Genomic DNA, 22,166 nt, shown 5'->3' on the forward strand with positions numbered 1-22,166 from the left:
AGGCTTGGCAGGGGGGTGCACACAACACAGAGGCAGGAGTGAGGAGGCTAGTGAACAGTGGTGTTTCTATCACCAGCGGTGGGGCACAAAAGCCTGCCATTATCGCACACCCTGCAAGGGCCAGGGCCAGGGCCAGCTGCCACTAATGACTATGGTGGCTGGCCACCAGGACGGCCTCTTGTACGTCTGGGACAAACAGTCGGGACGCCACTTCTTGGTCGACACGGGAGTGGAAATCAGCATCTTGCCCCCGATGGGGTACGACACCCGCAACAGGAAGCCAGGATCCACCCTGACGGCTGCAAACGGCAGCACGATACGGACCAATGGCACCCGCAGAGTGCAGCTGCAGTTTGGTGCCAGCTGGTTCATGTGGGACTTCGCACTGGCCACCGTGGCCCAACCACTCCTGGACTTCTTGCGAGCTCACAACCTGCTGGTCGACTTGCAAGGGAAAAGACTGGTACATGCTGAGACTTTCCAGACATTCTCCCTGGGTGAAGCCAAGTTGTCGGCCCCACACCTGGACTCCATGATGCTGTCGGACAACGAATTCACCAGAATCCTGGTGGAGTTTCCATCGATTCTGGCACCGCAGTTCACGGCAGCCATGCCCAGACACGGTGTTCAGCACCACATCCTGACCAAGGGACCACCCCTCCACGCCCGCGCACAAAGGCTCCCCCAGAAAAGCTCCGCCTGGCAAAGGAGGAGTTCAAGAGGATGGAGGAATTGGGGATCGTATGGAGGTCCAACAGCCAATGGGCCTCCCCCCCCTGTGGTGAACTACCTATACCTGTCTGGACACGGCCCCTGCTGATTGTTCCTGTGGCTCCTCCCACAGACCCCGGTATAAAGGCGATTGAGTCCTGAGCCCGGCCTCTCAGTCTCCAGGATGTAGTATGGTAGTCACTCGCTGCTGGTTCCTTCTTCCAGTCAATAAAAGCCGATTTCTCGCCTTACATCTCAGAGTGAGTTATAGATGGTGCAACAATTTTATTGACTGGAAGTTTTAAAACATGGAAACCATTTTACGTCCGGAAAGAATGGATTTGGACCCCCAAGACCCTGAAGCAGCTCTTGCCTTTGAACTCTGGCTTGCATGCTTTCAATCATACTTGGAGGAGGTTCGTGCGACTGACCCCGCAGTTATGCACAGAATTCTCCTCTCGAGGGTTACCCTAAAAGTTTATTCATTTATCAGGGACCTGTCGACCTATGAAGGGGCACTGGATGCCCTCAAAAGACAGTACCTGCGGCCGGTGAACATTGTCTACGCAAGACATCGCTTAGCTACGCGACGACAGCAGCCTGGAGAGTCAAGCGCCGAGTTTCTCCCAGCCCTACAGACACTCGTCCGAACTTGTGACTGCAAAATGCTCACGGCGGAACAGCATGCAGAGCTCCTGGTAAGAGACTCCTTCGTTACAGGACTGAGGTCAGTGTACGTGCGTCAGAGGTTGCTGGAAAAAGCCGATCTTACCTTACGCTCGGCGATCGAGACGGCCGACACGCTGGAAACTGCTCTGTACAACGCTGACGCTGTCCAGTTGCGCGATTCCCCGCCGGTTCCCGCAAGCAAATTTGCCAACGCTGCTGCCAGTCGTGATTCCACGAACTCCCCGAACCCGACCACGGCGGCGGCCAGGCGAAAGCCTGAGCTGTGTTATTTCTGCGGAGTCGAAAAGCACCCCCGAAAATGCTGCCCGGCGCGAGAAGCGACCTGCTCCAGCTGCGGGAAGCAGGGCCATTTCGCTGAGGTCTGTAAGTCTAAACTACGAGCGGGGTCGGGCAGCGCTGTGGGTGAGACATGGGGGCCGCCATCTTGCATGCCCAGATGTGGGCGGTCATCTTTGTCGGCATCAATATGCCCCGCCCCTGACCCGTGTGAGACATGGGGGCCACCATCTTGCATGCCCAGATGTGGGCAGCCATCCTTGTCGGCGTCAATATGCCCTGCCCCCGACCCACCGGTGTTTACCGGGCACCAAGATGGCTCAACTCTGGCCACCGTAACCCTCAACCAAAGCGCCCCACACCAGCTCGCAAGGTCAATGATGGACATCCTGGTGGAGGGGCACAGGACTAGATGCCTGTTTGACACGGGCAGCACTGAGAGTTTTATTGACCCGGACACAGTGCAACACTGCGGACTCGTGACACGGCCGGTAAGCCAAAGGATCACTTTGGCTTCTGGGTCGCATTCCACAGACATCCGGGTGGGTTGTGTAGCGACATTGGTGGTGCAAGGCACAGAATATCGGAACTTTGCACTACTGGTCATGCCTAAACTGTGCGCTCCTGTGCTATTGGGGCTGGACTTCCAGAGCTGTCTCAAAAGTGTGACTATGGCATATGATGGGCCCCTCCCACCACTCACTGTCAGGAATCCTCAGTTTTGTGGGACTTCGCCATATACCCTGCTACTGACTACACACACACACCGACCCACACATCCCACCCTGCACCATGCCGACAGCCGCGCTACCGACACCACTTGCAGTCTCTCCACCCTCATGATCCCTCCCCCATCGCTGTTTGCAAACCTGACCCCCGACTGTAAACCTGTGGCAACTAAAAGCAGGAGGTACAGTGCGGGGGACAGGGCCTTCATTCAGTCAGAGGTGCAGCGGCTGCTCAGGGAGGGGATCATTGAGCCGAGCACAAGTCCTTGGAGGGTCCAGGTGGTTGTTGTTCAGACTGGGCAGAAAGATAGGATGGTCGTGGACTATAGTCAAACCATCAATAGGTTCACGCAGCTTGGCGCGTACCCCCTACCCCGCATCGCGGATATGGTCGACCAGATAGCTCAGTACAAGGTGTACTCGACAATAGATCTGAAATTCGCTTATCACCAGCTCCCCATCCACCCAGAGGACCACCCCTACACCGCCTTTGAGGCGGGCGGCAGGCTCTATCACTTCTCTGTCTTCCAAAGGGAAATGGACCGGATGGTGGACCAGTACCAACTGCAGGCCACATTTCCCTATCTGGATAGCATCACCATCTGTGGTCGCGACTGGTCGGATCACGAAGCCAACCTCCAATGATTTTTCCAAGTGGCCGAAGCTCTGAACCTTACTTATAACAGGGACAAGTGTGTGTTCAGAACCACCCGACTCGCTATCCTTGGGTATGTCGTGGAGAACGGGGTCATTGGCCCTGACCCCGACCGTATGCGCCCCCTGTTAGAACTCCCTCTTCCCACCACTCTCAAAGCCCTCAGACGGTGCCTGGGTTTTTTTTCCTATTACGCCCAATGGGTCCCTCATTACGCAGACAAGGCCCGCCCTCTGGTCAAGTCTACCACATTTCCCCTCTCTGCTGAGACCTGCGCGGCCTTCAGCCGCATTAAAGGGGACATTGCCGAAGCAACAATGCATATGGTGGATGAGACCATTCCCTTCCAAGTAGAGAGTGATGCCTCCGATTTCGCTCTGGCTGGTACCCTCAATCAGGAAGGCAGGCCAGTAGCATTCTTCTCTCGTACCCTTCAAGGCTCTGAAATTCGGAACTCCGCGGTGGAGAAAGAAGCCCAGGCCATAGTGGAGGCTGTTAGGCACTGGAGGCACTATCTCGTCGGCAAAAGGTTCACCTTGCTGACCGACCAGCGCTCGATTGCATTCATGTTCAGCAACCAACAGCGGGGCAAAATCAAAAATGATAAAATTTTGCGGTGGAGAATAGAACTCTCCACCTACAACTATGATATCCTGTAACGGCCTGGCAGACTCAATGAGCCCCCTGATGCCCTATCCTGGGGAACGTGTGCTAGCGCACAGTTCGGCCAGCTATACGTTCTTCATGCACATCTTTGCCATCCGGGGGTCACCCGATTTTACCATTTCATGAAAACCCGGAACCTGCCGTACTCCCTGGAGGACATCAGGAAGATGACCAGGGACTGCCAAATCTGCGCTGAGTGCAAACCGCACTTCTACTGTCCTGAAACGGCGCAACTTGTCAAGGCCACCCGCCCTTTTGAGCGACTGAATGTTGACTTTAAGGGCCCCCTTCCCTCTACCGACCGCAATGTCTATTTTCTCAATGTTATCGACGAGTACTCATGGTTCCCCTTTGCCATTCCCTGCCCCGAAACCACCACCACGACCATCATAAAAGCCCTGCGCCAGCTCTTCACTCTGTTCGGATATCTCTGCTATATCCACAGTGATAGAGGGTCCTCCTTTATGAGTGATGAGCTGCGCCGGTACCTGCTAGCTAGGGGCATTGCTACTAGTCAGACCACAAGTTATAATCCCCGGGGAAATGGACAGGTGGAGAGGGAAAATGCCACAGTGTGGAAGGCCACACTTTTAGCCCTTAAGTCAAAAGGGTTGCCGGTCTCTCGATGGCAGGAGGTCCTCCCTGAGGCACTCCACTCTATCCGCTCCCTGTTATGTACGTCCACCAATGCCACCCCTCACGAGCGCCTATTCTCTTTTCCCAGGAAGTCTGCCACTGGGACCACCCTACCAGTTTGGTTGACGTCCCCAGGGCCAGTGCTGCTCCGGAAACATGGGAGGAGCAATAAATACTCCCCGCTGGTCGAGAGGGTTCACCTTCTACATGTGAACCCCCAGTATGCCTACGTGGTCTTACCTGATGGGCGGGAGGACACGGTCTCCGTCCGCGACCTGGCGCCCGCAGGAGCAGCAAACCACTACCCCGAACACTCCCCGGTAACTGTGAACCCTGTACCTGAGGTGACACCGCGCACACCAGGCCCTACACAGACTCCTCACGACACTCATATATTCATATATCTGACACCTCCAGTTAGGCCGGAACCAACACAATCTCCGTCTCCGGTGCAAGCACCACCGGCACCTGTGCAATCACCACCACCGGTATCTGTGCAATCACAGCCGGTGTTACGTAGATCGCAGTGACAGATTCAACCACCTGATAGATTTAACCTGTAAATATACTTGTAAGAAACTTTGCCACATGGGGACTCTTTTTAAAACAAAGGGGGGGGGGGTGAATGTGGTGAACTACCTATACCTGTCTGGACACGCCCCCTGCTGACTGCTCCTGTGGCTCCTCCCACAGACCCCGGTATAAAGGCGATCAAGGCTTGAGCCCGGCCTCTCAGTCTCCAGGATGTAGTATGGTGGTCACTCACTGCTTGTTCCTTCTTCCAGTCAATAAAAGTCGATATCTCGCCTTTACGTCTCTGAGTGAGTTATTGATGGTGAATCTCCCCTGCACATGGTGCCCAAAGCAGCCGGGGGTTGGAGACCATGAGGTGACTACCACAGACTGAACAAGGCTACAACTCCAGACCGCTACCCCGTGCCGCACATACAGGACCGCAAACCTGCACAGGGCAAGAATATTTTCCAAAGTAGACCTTGTCCGGGGATACCATCAAATCCCGGTGCATCCTGAAGACATCCCCAAAACAGCACTCATCAGCCCGTTCGGCCTGTTCGAGTTCCTCCGAATGCCGTTCAGCTGGAAGAATGCGGCACAGACGTTCCAGCGGCTAATGGATGCGGTGGGACGCGACCTAGACTTTGCATTCATCTATTTGGACAACATCCTTATAGCCAGCAGTAGTCGCTGGGAGCACCTGTCCCACCTCCGCCAGCTCTACTCCCGCCTGAGTGATTTCGGCCTCGCGATCAACCCGGCCAAATGCCAGTTCGGTCTCGATACCATCGACTTCCTGGGCCACAGGATTACCAAAGACGGGGCAACACCTCTGCCCGCCAAGGTAGATGCGATTCGCCACTTTGCCCAGCCCAACACGGTCAAAGGCCTACAGAAGTTAGTTGATATGGTGAACTTCTACCACTGTTTCCTCCCCTCAGCAGCCCGTATCATGCGCCCTTTGTACACCCTGATGTCGGGTAAAGGCAAGGACATTACTTGGGACGAGGAGGCCGCGGCCGCTTTCGTTAAAGCCAAGGAAGCCTTGGCAGATGCTGCGATGCTGGTGCACCCCAGAGCGGACATTCTGACTGCCCTCACGGTTGACACATCCGACACAGCAGTTGGTAGGGTGCTGGAGCAGCTCATCGAGGGGCGCTGGCAACCCCTGGCGTTCTTCAGCAAGCACCTATGACCACCTGAAATCAAGTACAGTGCTTTTGGCCGGGAGCTGTTGGCACTGTATCTGGCAATCCGGCATTTCAGGTACTTCTTAGAAGGCAGGCTGTTCACCACGTTCACGGACCACAAACCGTTGACCTTTGTGTTCACAAAGGTGTCCGATCCCTGGTCGGCTCGCCAGCAGCAACATCTGTTCTACATCTCCGAGTACACAACGGACATCCAGCGTGTCTCGGGAAAGGACAACGTCATGGCGGACGCACTCTCCAGGCCCTGTCCCTGGGGGTGGTCTATGCAGTACTGGCGGAGGCGCAGCAGGCAGACGACGAGGTGCCCAGCTAAGGGACCGCAGTCTCAGGTTTGCAGCTGCAAGACTTTCTCATAGGCTCAGGTGAGAGGACCCTCGTGTGCGACGTGGCTACCGGCCAACCTCGCCCCATCGTCCCGGCAGCCTGGAGGCGGCGAGTTTTCAACTCCATACACGGTTTGACAAATGTCCGGCTGGTCTCCAGCAAGTTCGCGTGGCACAGACTTCACAAGCAGGTCAGTGAATGGGCCAGAACGTGCGTGCAGTGCCAAACAACCAAGGTGCAGTGGCACACTAAAGCCCCGCCGCAGCAGTTTGAACCCACCCATTCGACCACATTCATGTGGATATCGTGGGCCCCCTACCAGTGTCCCGAGGAGCGTGGTACCTCCTAACTATGGTAGACCAGTTCACGAGGTAGACAGAGGCGGTCCTGCTCACCGACACATCTGCCGATTCCTGCGCCCGAGCACTGATCGCAACCTGGGTAGCATGCTTCGGGGTACTGGCCCACATTACCTCCGACAGAGGCGCCCAGTTCACCTCCAGCCTGTGGTCGGCTGTGGCCAGCCTGTTGGGAACACAGTTACACCGCACAACTAACTACCACCCACAGTCAAACAGACTAGTGGAACGCTTCCACCATCACTTGAAGTTGGCTCTCATAGCCCGCCTGAGAGGACCTAACCGGGTGGACGAACTTCCCTGGGTCCTGCTTGGAATTCGCACAGTGCCAAAGAGGATCTGCACGCTTCATTGGCCGAGTTGGTGTACAGCGCACCCCCGGCCGTCCCAGGAGAGTTCATACCAGCCCCAAGGGGGTAAGAGGAAGAACCCGCAGCAGTCCTGGACAGACTACGCGAAAGGCTCGGCAACCTGGCCCCCTTACCGACTACACAGCACGGACGGACCCCGACCTGCGTACCCAAAGACCTGCAGAACTGTAAGTTTGTGTTTGTACAAAGGGGCGGACACTGGGCACCGCTACAGCGGCCGTACAAGGGGCCGTTCAAGGTGATCAACAACAATGGGTCCACGTACGTTCTGGACATTGGGGGGAAAGAGGAGGTTTTCACGGTGGACTGACTCAAACCAGCCCGTGTGGTCTTGGCGCAGCCGGTCGAGGTTCAGGCACCGCGACGCAGAGGCAGACCTCCCAAACAGAGGCTGATTCAGACTGTGGACATTGGGGGGTGTATCGCCGGTTCTGGGGGTGGGGTTATGTGACGACCCACTTTCTGCACAGGCGAACCAGCTCACAAATAGCCAGCACGCGGGGGGAGATTTTCGTTATGCACCTCTGATGTCATTTCCACCTGGAGGCGGGCGCTAGGGATTAAATGCCAGCGCCGCGAAGTTTGAATAAACTAGTCTTGAAACGACTTACTGACTGCGTGTCGTTATTTCAGCGCTGTGTGTAGCACATCGCTACAGTATAACAATTCAAAACTGTTTTGCTTACTGCAGTTTCAAGCATTCAGGCTTGGAGATGCCAGAAACCACCAGAAGTGTAAATAAAACAAATTCACTCCTTCAACAACTACAAAGGTTTCGATGAGTTATTCAAATTTATACAATCACCTTGAAAATTACAATGAAAATGAGGAGTTTGAGAATGCAATCGTTGGAAATTGTATGAAGGCAATTTATTATCTGCACTCGATGTCTGTGCTAATTTTGTTCATTTACAGTCAATCAATAGAACACTGCAGCATAAATTGGATGAATTCCTTTATCAGTGAGTATTAGGAACTAGTACACATTTTATACATTGGTAGTATTCTAGTTTGTTCTATATTTCATTGACATATATAATTTGGTACTCAGTTTGTCTTTTTTATACTATTTTAACTACTTCCGTGAAACTGCAACTAATTGGGACAGCGGCTTAATTGGGCCAAAATGTACTGGTCCCGATGTGTCCCAAATAGCCGGAATCGACTGTATTTAAAACCTACAAAACAAAGCTCAATTCCAACCAGCCTGCAGAATAACAGCTCTCTCCATTATATAGGCCTACAGCAGGGGTTCCCAACCAGGCACCCCATGGACCCTTCAAACAATAGTAGGGTTCCATGTCATAAAAAGTTCGGGAGCCCCTAGCCTGCAGACGTGTTGACCATTTCCCGTTTCCTGAGAGCAACTTCTCAATGAAGACGAACATTGATGTTGAAAACCACGTGTCTGTGGCGACTTGGGCTTTCCGAGGAGAATTGTTTGAAAATCAAGATTTTAATGGCAGCACAAAATTCCTGGTTTATTAGGGTTACAGAAAACCAGAATAAATTATATTTATTTATTAATCTTAGATACCTCGAAACATGCAGTGAACTATGTCGTTACCAGCACGATCCGAGGATGTGCTTGGGGAAGCTCTGCAAATGTCACTACACATTACGGCACAAACCGAGTTATGACATGGAAACGGACCTTTCAGCTCACTGAGTCCGTGCCAGTCACCGACCACCCATTTCGACTAATCCCGTATTCACTGTTGCCTCTAAGCTGCGTGGGCGCACGGCTGCGCCATAACTGAAATAGCCCCATACACATAGTCTTTGTGCCACACAGCTGGAACTTTCTTTATATATATTTATTAAAGTGCCGCACAATTTTCGGGCGGTGTAAAAAATTTCTTGCTCACATGCAGCTGTAAAAAAAAATTAAAGGGAAAGTTGTCTGCATTACTCATTTTTAAATATCTCCCCATATTCTCATCATTGTGTATTTAATACTTAAGTAATTTTGTATATATATTATTTGATTAAGCATTCTTGTTCATTTAAATAATTCATTATGGGTTATGTATAAATATGTGAATTGTGTACATCATCACACTACCATGTGATACGGGTGTGCTTCACTTAAAGTAAACTCAAAGTTAGACCCGGATTTCAGACTCCCGCGTCTTCCTTAGAATTAATTCAATGTTTTGAAGTTACAAGACATAACGCACATCCACATCCGCTACCACCAGATTCCATCATTTGCCCAAAAACCGTAGGCAATTTAGAGTGGTCGGTTAACATGCCAACCTGCTTGTCTTTAGGGTGTGATAGGAAACCATTGCATCCCAAGGAAACCCATGCGGTTACAGGAAGAACAAATCGCACACCGGCATCTTCACCCGAAGCCAGGACCAAACCCAGTTCTCCGGTAATCGGAGGCAACAGCTCTGCGAGATTTGTCATTGTTCTGCTCAAAGCACTTGCAAATCATGTGGCAAAACGTTGGTTGGAAATTGAACCTGGGTCTTCTGTATGTCAGCCAAGCACTCTACTCTGAACCACACATGTCACCACAGACAGCAATGATCTTGTGTGGTTCTGAGATAGTATTTACATACTTATTTGTTTAGTGAGATACAGAGCAGAATAAGCCCCTCTGGCCCTTTGAGCCAGGCCACCCAGCACCCATGATGTAACCTTAGCCTAATCATGGGAAAATTCCAAAAACCAGTTAACCTACTAACTGGTATGTCTTTGCACTGTGAGAGGAAAGCAGAACACTGGGAGCAAGCTCACACATTCCATTGAGGGGACATACAGACTCCTTACAGAACTCTGAACTCCGACACTCTGAGCTGAAATAGTGCCACCCTAGATTGCCACGTGTACATCGAAGTATACAGTGAAATGCATCGTTTGTGTTTAAAAAAGCCCAGCACAGTTCGAGATGTGCTGGGCAGCACACAAGTGTCACCACGCTTCTGGTGCCAACGTAGTATGCCCATAATGTACTGGCACTGAGCCTAATCGACATGTCCGTTTGGAGTGTGGGAGGAAGCCAGAGCATCTGGTGGAATCATGGGGAGAGTGCACATACTCCTTACAGAGAGTGGTGGGAATTGAACCCTGATTGATGGTACCTAGCATTGCACTAACTACTCTGTTACTGCCCTGTACCTGGACTAGCTGCAAACACTGGGGAGATGCCTTCGGCGCTGTCTCTACATTAACCTCCATGTCCATGGTCACAGTTCTTTCCCAGGCTTGAACCCCCAGGTTTGAGGCTCTGATCATGCTCGGCCAGCTCCAATGGGCAAGCCTCCTTAACCCCAGCTCCTCAAAACAGGCCATGTCTGGCCCCTGAACCGTTGCATTCTGTTCTGGGCTGAAGGTGACGGTATTTGAATGAGAGTGACGTGGTGTTGGGTGATGGCCCAAGTGCAGGGGGATAGACATGTCAGCAGGATAAACAGGCCACTGAATTTTAATAAGAACTGTACAGAACAAAAGGAAAAATAGCAAACGCTGGACCAACAGGGCTACTAACTGAAACTCTCAAATTAAAATCTAATGCCCTCACCATGACTTGGAAGCAGTAACTTAATATTAAATAAATTCTGCTTCTTTACAGTGTCAATCTAAATTGTAATCTTCTTTCCTGGAACATGGACTAAATAAGCAGGGAGCGTTGACATCACTGTGCTTCAGTCCTGACTTGACGAGACTGAAATGAGAGGAAGGGAGTTAAAGATAACCACAAATAAACCATAATTGGCTGGGATGCGTATTCTTAAGAGTGTGATTGCTGACCTCTCAACCCCTTTCAGCTACCTGTCTGTGAGGGTGTCCAGACTCCAGAACAGAGTCTGTCGTTGTGACACAGAGAGGGGCCTCTCTCCTTGCAGGGAAATTTGTCGAGTGCTAAGCAGGAGGGTTTAAAGTACTTCAGTTATGGGGGAGGGGACACTGAGCAAGGGCAACAGAGATTGAGAGGGAAAATAAATCCACCATGAGTGAATGGTGGAGCAGATTTATTGGGCCAATTGGTTTTATCATCATCATCTTTACGTGCTGTGTTGTATGACATGGCCAATCATGGTCTCATCACCATGATTTTTCTTGGCAAACTTTTCTACAGAAGTGGTTTGCCATTGCCTTCTTCTGGGCAGTGTCTTTACAAGACGGGTGACCTCAGCCATTATCAATACTCTTCAGAGATTGCCTGCCTGGCGTCAGTGGTCGCATAACCAGGACTTGTGATATGCACCAGCTGCTCATACGACCATCCACCACCTGCTCCCATGGCTTCATGTGACCCTGATCAGGGGCTAAACAGGTGCTACACCTTGGCCAAGAGTGACCTGCAGGGTAGCAAAGGGAAGGAGCATCTTACACCTCTTTTGGTAGTGACATATTGCCACCCCGCCACTAAAGTAGCCTTATGGTGTAATGTCTATAATACATAACGTTATGTCCATTTTTGAACACAGCACTTTGTTCAGCTTCATTTAGGTTTATGCTGTTATGTAATGGCCTAGGTGTGCAAAAGCTAATTTAAATCTTGCTACCATCAGGTACTATATCCTGCTTTTTCTTGGCTTTGCATTGGTCCTTTACAGACCTGAAACATCACCATTCCCACTGATGCTGGCTGACCTGCTGAGTTTCTTCAGCAGATTGTTCGTGGCCCTTCGCATTGTTGTTTTATTTTTAAATTGACTCTGCAGACAATTATTTATGTTTCCTTCAGGTATGACCCCCATGAAACTGGAACTGTTATAGCCGACAGTTTACTGCGAACACTCGGCTTCCAGACGAAAAGCAATCAAAGTGAAGAATGGAACAAAACCTTCTCAGCTCTTGGCAAGACAAAACGATTCAGGTTGTCAGAAGATCAGCCCAGTACGTGTGGATATTTTTCCTATTCTTCAAGTTACCAGAGAACGGTTTTAACTATCAAACATCTGACTGGTGGAGTGCAGTAGCTGGGCACCCAATAATACTGTCAGGAAAACCATTCTGAGGATCAATTCTCATTGGTGGGGGTGGGGAGGGGTGTGTGTGTGGTCCCACAGTATGTTGCCAGCTTTAGGATGGACCAATAGGTTTACAATCAGTGATGAAGTTCAAGATGGCTGCACACCCCATGTTTATCCCTTGCTGGCCAAATCCCACCTGCACCAAATGGCCTTAGGAAAAGTTATGTTTCTGGGCAAGTAGTCGTGTTTTTTTAAAATTCTGAATTTGATCTCCTGCAGTCTCTTGCGTCTGCTCAACACACACAAAATGCTGGAGGAACTCAGCAGGCCAGGCAGTGTCTATGGTAAAGAGTAGACAGTTGACCCTTCAGCAAGACTGGAGAAAAAAAAGATGAGGAGTAGAGTAAGATGGTGGGGGGGGGGGGGGGGAGGAAGAAACACGAGGTGATGGGTGAAACCGGGAGGGGAGGGGCGAGGGGTGAAGTAAAGAGCTGGGAAGTTGATTGGCAAAAGAGAAACAGGGCTGGAGAAGGAGGAGTCTGATAGGAGAGGATAGAAGGCCATGGATGAAAGAAGAGGGGGAGGAGCACCAGAGGGAGATGAGGGCCAGGTTAAGGAGGTAAGGTGAAAGAAGGAAATGGTGAAGGGTGGGGGTTTCATTACTGGAAGTTGGAGAAATCGATGTTCATGCAGTCAGGTTGGAGACTACCCGGACGGAATATAAGGTGTTGCTCCTCTAAACTGAGTGTGGCCTCATCACGGCGGCAGAGGAGGCCATAGGCTGACATGTTAGAATGGGAATATGAAGTGGAATTAAAATGGGAGGCCTCTCCCCCTCTCTCCTTCACCATTCCCCATTCCCTTTTCCCTCTCTCACCTTATCTCCTTCTGATGTTCCTACCCCTTTTCTTTCTTCCATGGCCTTCAGTCCTCTCCTATCAGACTCGTACTTCTCTAGCCCTGTATCCTTAGCCAATCAACTTCCCAGCTCTTTACTTCACCACTCCTTCCCCCCTCCCCATTTCACCCATCACCTTGTGTTTCTTCCTCCCCTCCCCCACCCTCTTACTCTGACTCCTCAACTTCTTTTCTCCAGTCCTGATGAAGGGTCTCAGCCCGAAATGTCGACTGTACGCTTTTCCATCGATGCTGGCTGGCCCGCTGAGCATTCTGCAAATTTTCTCTCTTCTGCCTGCTTAGGATTTGGATGTTGCGGAGAGTGCCCACGGCTTAGAATAACATTTACATGATCAGAAACAGACTTGTGTAGGTAGATGAGGTTCCTCTAAACTGCAAGAAAGTGTCTCCTCTGCCCAGCTGTAAGTCCCATGGTAATAAGACCTCACTTTCAACTTAACTCAGTTACCCTCCATTTCAATCAGACCCATGGAACTCAGTGCTCTCCTGTCCGGATTAATGTGAAAATTAGATGTGGAAATAAAGATAAATATTGTAAAATCTTAAATAATATTATGACCAACAAATCCTCATTTACATTGCATGTATGGTTAAGATACCAGCTTGGAGGATGTGAGAGCTTTGACCAACAATGTCTCATTTTGACCAATGATGTCATATTTTGACTGACAATATTTCATTTTGTTTGTGTGTAAGGTTGAGACGGCAGCTTGGAGGATGTGAGAGCTTAATTTGGTTAATGCCAAGTCAAAAAATAATTGGGGTGTGTGTACTTAACTTGATGCATAACTAAGTCAATTTCAAGATTTCAAATACTTATAGTATTTCAAAAACTTTGCCAGTTGTTATTAAAGGTAAACATGATTTGGATGCATTTCAAAGTACACCAATACGTGTGCCAAATGGGAAAAATTCAATAGCATTACCAAACTGAATTTTATTTTAATAATTGATAATTTTTCACATTCAAATATAGGGTTCTCTGCTAGAAACCCAACCAAAGCAGAAAGAGAGAGGAAGCTGACACTGGACATTGAGAACTGGTTGAAGGAAAAATTTAGAGAAGGTTTCAAAAGCATGAAGACTGAGTTCTGTTGCTATGACCAAGACAATTCTGGAAAGGTAACAATGCACACAGAAGTTCTTGCCATTTATCTTGGTAAAAGTACAATAATCACTCAAAGTTATAGTTTGTTCTCAGGCAGTTTTCTTTTCCTGTTTGTCTTTGTAATAGTATTTTGTTGCAAAGGCCTTTGTATGTCAGTACTGAGGGGAAGAGATAATAAACCTCACTGGTCCTATCTAGAAATCATAGTTTCTTTCAGTTCACAGCAGAACATGCCAAAAGGTCATAATTCCAATTTTTGTGTAACATTAGAACAGAGTCTGGATTTAATAGCATAATTTCATAGTATTATAGAGTAGAAAAAAATAAAAGGCGTTTTTTATGGGAGAGTGTTGGAAAAATGATTTTTCACTGCTTAAATGCAACAGCATTTGTTAAAATGCAGTCAGATCATCTACAGCTGGTATCAAGGTGATCTTTAATGTACTCTTAATACAACTTAAATGAAGCTTACTTTTGGAAACGAAATATTTAATGTACCAAAGTAAGAGCAGTGTAAACAAATCTTGGTTAGAATCCAGTTCCAACAGTTCCAGTTCCAGTTCTTGAAATTAATATAGGGCAGAGGCAAATTACAGTGAAATCCTTGTGCAATTCTGATAAAATTGTTATTACTTTGTATCAAGGTAACCAGGGAAAACTTCTTGCATGTCCTGAAAAAATTTGACCTGCGACTCAAAGAAGATCAATTAAATACTTTCCTTGTGCGTTGCGGCCTTCAAGAAGTTGCACCAAATGTAAATTATGTAGAATTTCTTCACAATTTCCAAGACAGAAGTAAAAACGGGATTCCTCACAGGATTATAACTGATGAAAATCATAGGTAAGATTAATGAGGAGTCAGGCAAACACAGATAAGTCTTTCATTTTAATCATTCTAGGATTTGTCTCTGATAAGTGAAATTGTATACAGTGATTAATCTGAGTATTGAAATTATACAGTGACTTTATGCAGTAATTCCTGTGAAATTATTGCAGGATGAGTTGTGTCTTTGATGTTTTTAATAACTCTCTATTATTCCACACAGATTTAATAAACTCAGCAGTTATGGCTCACAATCCTCAGTGACTGCTTTGGAAGCAAAACTAATGAATCTTTTGCATTATGAATTCCTTACCCTTTTAGGACTTTTTCAGTAAGTTAATGTTATCTCACTCATAGTTATCCTGAACTGATCAGAAAAACATTGTAGTATATTGTATGTTGTATCGATAACATCTTCAGGAGATCCTAAGTTGTTTCACTGTTAATTGTTTTTAAGTAGAATCACAGTTGTTAATATTGCAAAAAAAAATTATAAGTACTAAGATTCCAAAATGAGCAATGAGTGAAGTGGCCAGTTAATCTGGATTACTAGTATTGGCTGTGGAATGGCTGATGACAGGAACAGCAGAAGTTTTCTTGCTCTCCCATGAATATTGTGATGGGATGTTTTTTTCATCTCTCTATGTTGTCAGATATGAGTTGTGTAGAGGCTAAACCAAACCAGCGGCCACTGCTGGCGACCCTATGGATTTGTTATACTTGCTTGACATGTCCTCACTCCAATAATGATTGCTTCAAAAGTTGAGGATATGCATTCGATTGTTTATTGGCAATTAGCAAACATATAATCTTGAAGCGACAAAACTAAAGGGCACCCAAGTATAAGCTAAGTAAAATTGAGCATTGTTGAATGACCCAGCTACAAACAAACTGTGACTAACAAAGCATGAAGGCGTAGTTTATTCCCTTCACCTTTACCACAGTCCCACTCATTTGACTAGTTACCATAATAAACATAATAAACACACATAGATGTGGCTCCTACAGGCTGGTTTAATATTTTTCCAAAAGATGGAACACTTGCCAGTGCACCATTCAGCAAACACAGTGTGAAGTTTTGATGGTGACATTCTAACACAAAGGGTACTGCAAAAGTAACATGATGTCAGGTATCATGCAATTACGTAGTAGGATATTACATGCATTTTACTAACAAATAAGACCGTTGTATTATCTTATTTTGCAGTAAAATTGACAACAAGAAGCTAGATGTAATCAGCCAGCAGGACTTCTGGTCAGTCTTAAACAGCAGGTAAATAATCAAACCACCTGATACAAATGTAATGTCCTCCATGCCTCACTGGTGCATCGGGTGACAAACTTGCTGCATCTTTAGCAGTTTATCTGTTTTACAAGGCTGGGTTGCTAGCTCGATGCTCAACTCAGCACCAGTGGAAAGCGTACTAGGAGCTGGCTGGATTTGAACCTGGGACCACTTGCCTCAAAGTCCTGTACAGATGCCACTACACCACCAGCCAGCTTTACCAACTGATGAATGGTTAATAATCTTTAATAAATTATAGGCATTATGTTAATAAACTCTAATATTAATCTTGCATCAATGAATTATAAACTGCAAATTTGTATACACAATTTCTGTTTCATTTAGGCAAAATCTCTCACTCTAATTACTGGTAACATTTTGTTGCTTAAAATTTCATTCAGTATGATTGTAAAACTCCAATGATAAGGACCAACAATTATGAATAAATTGAACATATTTACTATCAATTAAACAATACTGGATGAGACCGTGCCAGCGACCAACTCCTTTTTTATTGCTATTTTTGCATGATTTTCATCGGGGCAGACTGGCTCAGTTGCCTCCTGTCAATGAATGACACAGTGCTAAATTAAAATGAACTAAAATGAACATTCCTAGACTGTTTCAAGGCCTCTGCTGTTTGATGTTTTTTTTGTTGCTGCTTGCACACTTAGTTCTTTTTTTTGTGTGTGTTCGATGTTTGACATTTTCTTTGAAAGAGTGCCATGGTGTTTCTTTGTTTCGTGGCTGCCTGTTGGAAGGCGAATCTCGGGGTTGTATAATCCATACATACTTGGTTAACAAATGTACTCTGAGACTTACTTTCAATACTTAATTAACAGCCGGTTTTGCACAATGTGTTACAGGCTTTTTGAATTGTTTATGTTCCTCGTCTAAAGAGGACTTCCTGCTTCTCTGCTGATCACATCCTGAACCAGCTGGATAGAGTTCATATTTGAGACTCAGCCATTTGCTCTGGAGGTTAGAAAAATGGGGAAATTCCTGGGAAATGTCTCATTTTCCAAAGGAAAAACTTGCTCCCAAATATGGGCAAGTATCTGATACATTGACAATAGACCAACAATGGATAAGCTTTTGTTCTGGCATTTTCTTTTTGTCCAAAGCAGGAGAAATAATCAATATGTCCAAATTTCTTTGCTACAGACTTGCAAATAAATGCATAGTTTGTGTGTTTTACTGAAACGAACCTTTGTAAGGAGATTAAAATAGCATCTTATTTTAATACTACAGTGTATAATCTCATACATGTCTATCATGTAAGGTTTAGTATCAACATGACTGATGAAGAAAAGAATTATCTGAAGAATAGGATACCGCTTGATCGCCAAGGGAATGTAAAATATCTTGAATTCATGTCCCTGTTTGACAAATGGTGAGTAGGTTTTTGCAAGCAGTACTGTTAATAAATAGATAAGGTATTTCCATTTTAAGACCATAAGAATCCATAATACGAAACAGTCATTGATCAAGTTTTCTACAATAATTCCAGTTGGTAGGCACTAATCAGTATTGAGGTTTAGAAGGTTAGCTGGTAATGTCAGTCCATGGCCTCATCTTGGCACAAGAGGTGGAGGAGCAACACCTCATATTTTCTCTCAGTAGCATCCAACCTGATGGCATGAATATTGATTTCTCCTTCTGGTCATCTTTTCCCTCCCCCTCCCTCCTTCTTCTATTCCAAACTCTGGCCTTTTACCTCTTCTTACCTACCCCTCACTTCCCCCCCAGTCCCCTTCTCCCTCCCTTTCTCCTATGGTCCATTCTCCTCCTATCAGATTCCTTCTTCTCCAGCCCTTGACCTTTACCACCCATCTGGCTTCACCTATCACCTTCTAGCTATCCTCTTTCCCCTTCCCTCACCTTTTTATTCTAGCATCTTCCCCCTTCCTTTCCAATCCTGACTAATCTCGGCCTGGAACATCAACTGTTTATTCACTTCCATAGATGCTGCCTGACCTGCTGAGTTCCCCCAGCGCTCTGTGTGTGTTGCCGGTATTCATCAATTGTCTATCCATTATGTAAATGAATGGACCACAGCTGCTGTAAACAATATGATCAAATGGGTTGCATTTGGCAGTGAGTGGCAAATGATTGAAGCATGCCATTCAGCTTGCACTTCCATGAGCTTTTGATTGATGGATTTCAGCTACAAATCTGAGCTGCTATAGCATTCATGACAGAGTAACACGAGCGACTGGTAAATGTGGTAGTCTTCAACTAACCGGACTGTGATCCAAATGACACGTGCACAGTGTAAATCAGGAACTTCATCTTTAAGTTAGGTCAGTAAGCAAAGTAAAGAGGATGTGGTGGAAAAGCTAAGTATAAACAAAGAAGATGGAAATAATTCTGAGAGAAATCTAATTCAGAAGTAATGGAACTCCTCACTTTCCAGTACCAAATGGCTGCATCATTTCTCTATTAATAGATCATCTACACTAGAACTCTCCTTCTGGTGTGATTAGTGAGTGGGTCAATGAAACAGTGTGATGTCTGAGTATTAAGTTTAAAAGCCCATCCAATGGCAAGGTACTGATGTAGTTCAAGAAGCAGAATAACTGATTGATTTAACCACATATTCCAAATGTTAACAAATCTCCCCCTGATTTACCCTGTAGTTCATTTTTTTAAAAACAGATTCTAATCATTAAATACAGTACAGTGGTAATTTTATATATTGTATTGTGCTACTGGTGCAAAAAACCCACAAATTTTTTGGCATATATGAGTGATAATAAACCTGATACTGATATGTGTCTCTATTGTGAACTGCGAGTGGGCAGGGGGCAGGAAGAGGGGAATGATGGTTGGGAAAAGAGGAAGGGAGAGGGGAGGGAGCAGAAAGCACCAGAGAGGCATTCTGTAATGATCAATAAACCAATTGTTTCAATTCAAATTATCTAGTGCCTCAGGGCTGGGTGTTGTCTGCATTTGCCCCACCCTTGCCCGGGACTACTTCTCTGCCACTTGTTCCACACCCCTCCTGTGGTGCTCTACCCACGCCTTCCAAACTTACTTTGTTCCCACCAGATTTACATATTCTCCCCCTGCTCCATGTAGATAAAAACGGTACTGTGCAAAAGTCTTGGGCACTCCATCTATTTATCTATATATAAAACTAAGACTTTTGCATTGTTCTGTATACATTTGATTATTTCTAGCCAACTTTAAATGATGCTGAGAATGTGATACCCAGGATTGCTAAGAGATGGTAAATGTTCGATAAATTAGCCTTAGCAAACCTAGGTAAGAGGCAACATTAGTAAAGTTTGCTACTCCTGAATACTAGACAGCTGGCTTTGATGAAGTTCATGTGTCAAAATTAAATATTGATCTTGCCAATAGTTTTGAGTGAAACTTTGGGTTCATGTTTGATGAATAGTTTTTGCATCAGGGTCACTGGGACCAATGAGACTGTTTCATTTCAAAGGCAATGTGGCCTCAGGAAATATAAAAGCTAACAAGACAATTTATTTTATAACTCTCCTATCTACTCTAGGTTAAGCTAAAAAAGGGGTGTAGCAGTTAATGTAATGCTCTATGGTGCCAAGGATTGGGAGTTAGTTCCCACCACTGTCTGGAAGGAGTTTGCACATTCTCCCGGGTTTCCTCCCAGTGCTCTGATTTCCTCCCATGTTCCAAATACTATGGGTTGGGGTTAATATGTTGTGGGCATGCTATTTTGGCACTGGAAGCATGGTGACACTTGGAGGCTGCCCCCAGCACATCCTCCAACTGTGTTGGTTGTTGACTTAAACACGCGTTTCACTGCGGTTTTGATGCTTCGATAAACATATGAAAAATAAAGCTGATATTTAATCTTTAGAAATAAACCATACATGTTATTGCAACTTCTTGTAAATTCATATCACATTGTAAGACATGTACCTTGGTTGCATTGTAGCAAAGGAGCAAAGAGTCTTTTGGGTGACAAGTCCATGATGACGAACCTCAGCAAGGAACAGCCAGTGAAGAAGGAGCATAGTTCATCAAGAACCACAGATCGGGTAGGACCTGAGCTTTCGCTTCCTGCGCTGCATGTTGATATTTTGTATCATTTTATACCAGGGGTTCTCAACCTGGGGTCCAGAGACCCCTCGGTTAATGGTAGGGGTCCATGGCGTTAAAAAAGTTGGGAAACCCTGTTTTATATGATGTTATTATGATATGTGGGTTGTAAGTAAAGAAAAGATGGCTGGAATCACTTAGCACTCTTGTGTGTGTCAAAACATCAAACTTACAGAAATTAGTGAAAACAGCTAAAAGGAAACGGTCAATCATCCCTGATGAAGATGGCAGAGTTTGTCATTGAAACATCAATTAAAATCGATACCTGTACCCAGCGGGAAGCCCAAGAAAAGTTTATTCAAAAACTACTGATATTTACAAAAAGTTATCAGCCAGAAAATGCAATACCAGCTCCATACTTTGTCCAGTGTGAACTCCTAGAAGCCTAATATCTCTCTCTATCTCTCTCTTCCCCCTCTCCTTCTCTCTCTCCCCCTCTCTCTCCCTCCCTCCCCTACTGAGAGCAAACCACACCAATTTTTAGGCACTAGGCAATAGCATGCCACATGAAGCAGAATATGATGAACCCCACAATGTAGTTACAGTCATATTACAAAACAAACAGGAATATCTACAGTAAACAAACAACATATACAGTACACATTTACACATCCCCATTACTAAAGAAAAGGAATATTCCACCATGTATGGTGGGAAAGGCACCAGAAAGCCAATCCTTCAGGCCCCATTGTAAGAATAGTGTGTGGTGAACTACATATACCTGTCTGGACACGCCCCCCTCTGACTGCTCCTGTGGCTCCTCCCACAGACCCCAGTATAAAGGCGATTGAGGCCTGAGCCTGGCCCTCAGTCTCCAGGAGGTAGCATGATGATCAACTACTGCTTGTTCTTTCTTCCAGTCAATAAAAGCCGATATCTTGACTTCACGTCTCAGAGAGAGTTATTGATGGTTCATCAAATATACCAGGGAACGACCTTGTGGTGTGCACATTCAGCATAACGGCAGCAGAATGACAAGGGTGTGTGTGTGTGTGTGTGTGTGTGTGTGTGTGTGTGTGTGTGTGTGTGTGTGTGTGTGTGTGTGTGTGTGTGTGTATGCATATGTGCACTGAGTGCATTTACAAAGCACTCTCCATCACATACTATCTTTATTCGATTTGCACAAATTATGATCTTATTCAACAAGTCTATTATGACGGGTATCACCTCAGAGTGCCCAGTATCCAAGTAAATTTTATGTTCAGATAAGCTCCATAAATCCATTAGATGAAGCATTGCTGACTGTATGCTTCCAGTTTCTCAGTACGCATTCCTGTAAGACGAGGTTTTATTCGAAGAGTGTTTGTCCATTTATTAAATTGACTCAGTGGTGGAGAGTTATTGAAGGAAATTGATAAGCTCTTTAGATAGATCTCAATTTCTCAATATTTTTGCACAAGTGGATTAACTTCCTAATAAGCCAAAGAAATATTCATTTTCATCATAACTATATATAATTCAGCTGCACAACTTTGTAAGTTTGAAGAAATTCTGGCCACACAGAACATCTTAATGTTAACCTTACAATGGACAATTAAATATTTGTGACAATGCACACTGCAGTGGTTGCTGTAAATATTTGTGACAATGCACGCTGTAGTGGTTACTGTAAATATTTGTGGCAATGCACACTGCAGTGGTTGCTGTAAATATTTGTGACAATGCACGCTGTAGTGGTTACTGTAAATATTTGTGGCAATGCACACTGCAGTGGTTACTGGAAAACAAACCTAAGTTGCTGAGCGACTGAACCTGTCAGCACTGTATGACGCATTTCCAAATAACAAATTTCCAAATCTAAAAAGGTACATTTGGTCCTTTATTATGAAACCAGCAAAGACGAATGATATTGTAAAGATAAAAGACTAA

The 22,166-nt window shown here is 46.1% G+C and overlaps 1 protein-coding gene across 3 annotated transcripts in view; it reads left to right on the forward strand.

The window, feature by feature from the left end:
- LOC132379655 (uncharacterized) overlaps window positions 1–22,166 on the forward strand; it is a 66,876-nt gene that overhangs the window by 37,028 nt on the left and 7,682 nt on the right. For all 3 annotated transcript variants that reach the window (XM_059947833.1, XM_059947832.1, XM_059947834.1), the window contains 7 exons: window positions 11,846–11,997; window positions 13,969–14,114; window positions 14,745–14,941; window positions 15,147–15,254; window positions 16,131–16,196; window positions 17,491–17,601; window positions 20,134–20,236. In XM_059947833.1, the coding sequence (XP_059803816.1) occupies window positions 11,846–11,997; window positions 13,969–14,114; window positions 14,745–14,941; window positions 15,147–15,254; window positions 16,131–16,196; window positions 17,491–17,601; window positions 20,134–20,236 (883 nt within the window). The remainder of the gene's footprint in view (window positions 1–11,845; window positions 11,998–13,968; window positions 14,115–14,744; window positions 14,942–15,146; window positions 15,255–16,130; window positions 16,197–17,490; window positions 17,602–20,133; window positions 20,237–22,166) is intronic.

Source organism: Hypanus sabinus, chromosome 22 (genome assembly GCF_030144855.1).
Source record: "Hypanus sabinus isolate sHypSab1 chromosome 22, sHypSab1.hap1, whole genome shotgun sequence".
NCBI lineage: Eukaryota > Metazoa > Chordata > Chondrichthyes > Myliobatiformes > Dasyatidae > Hypanus > Hypanus sabinus.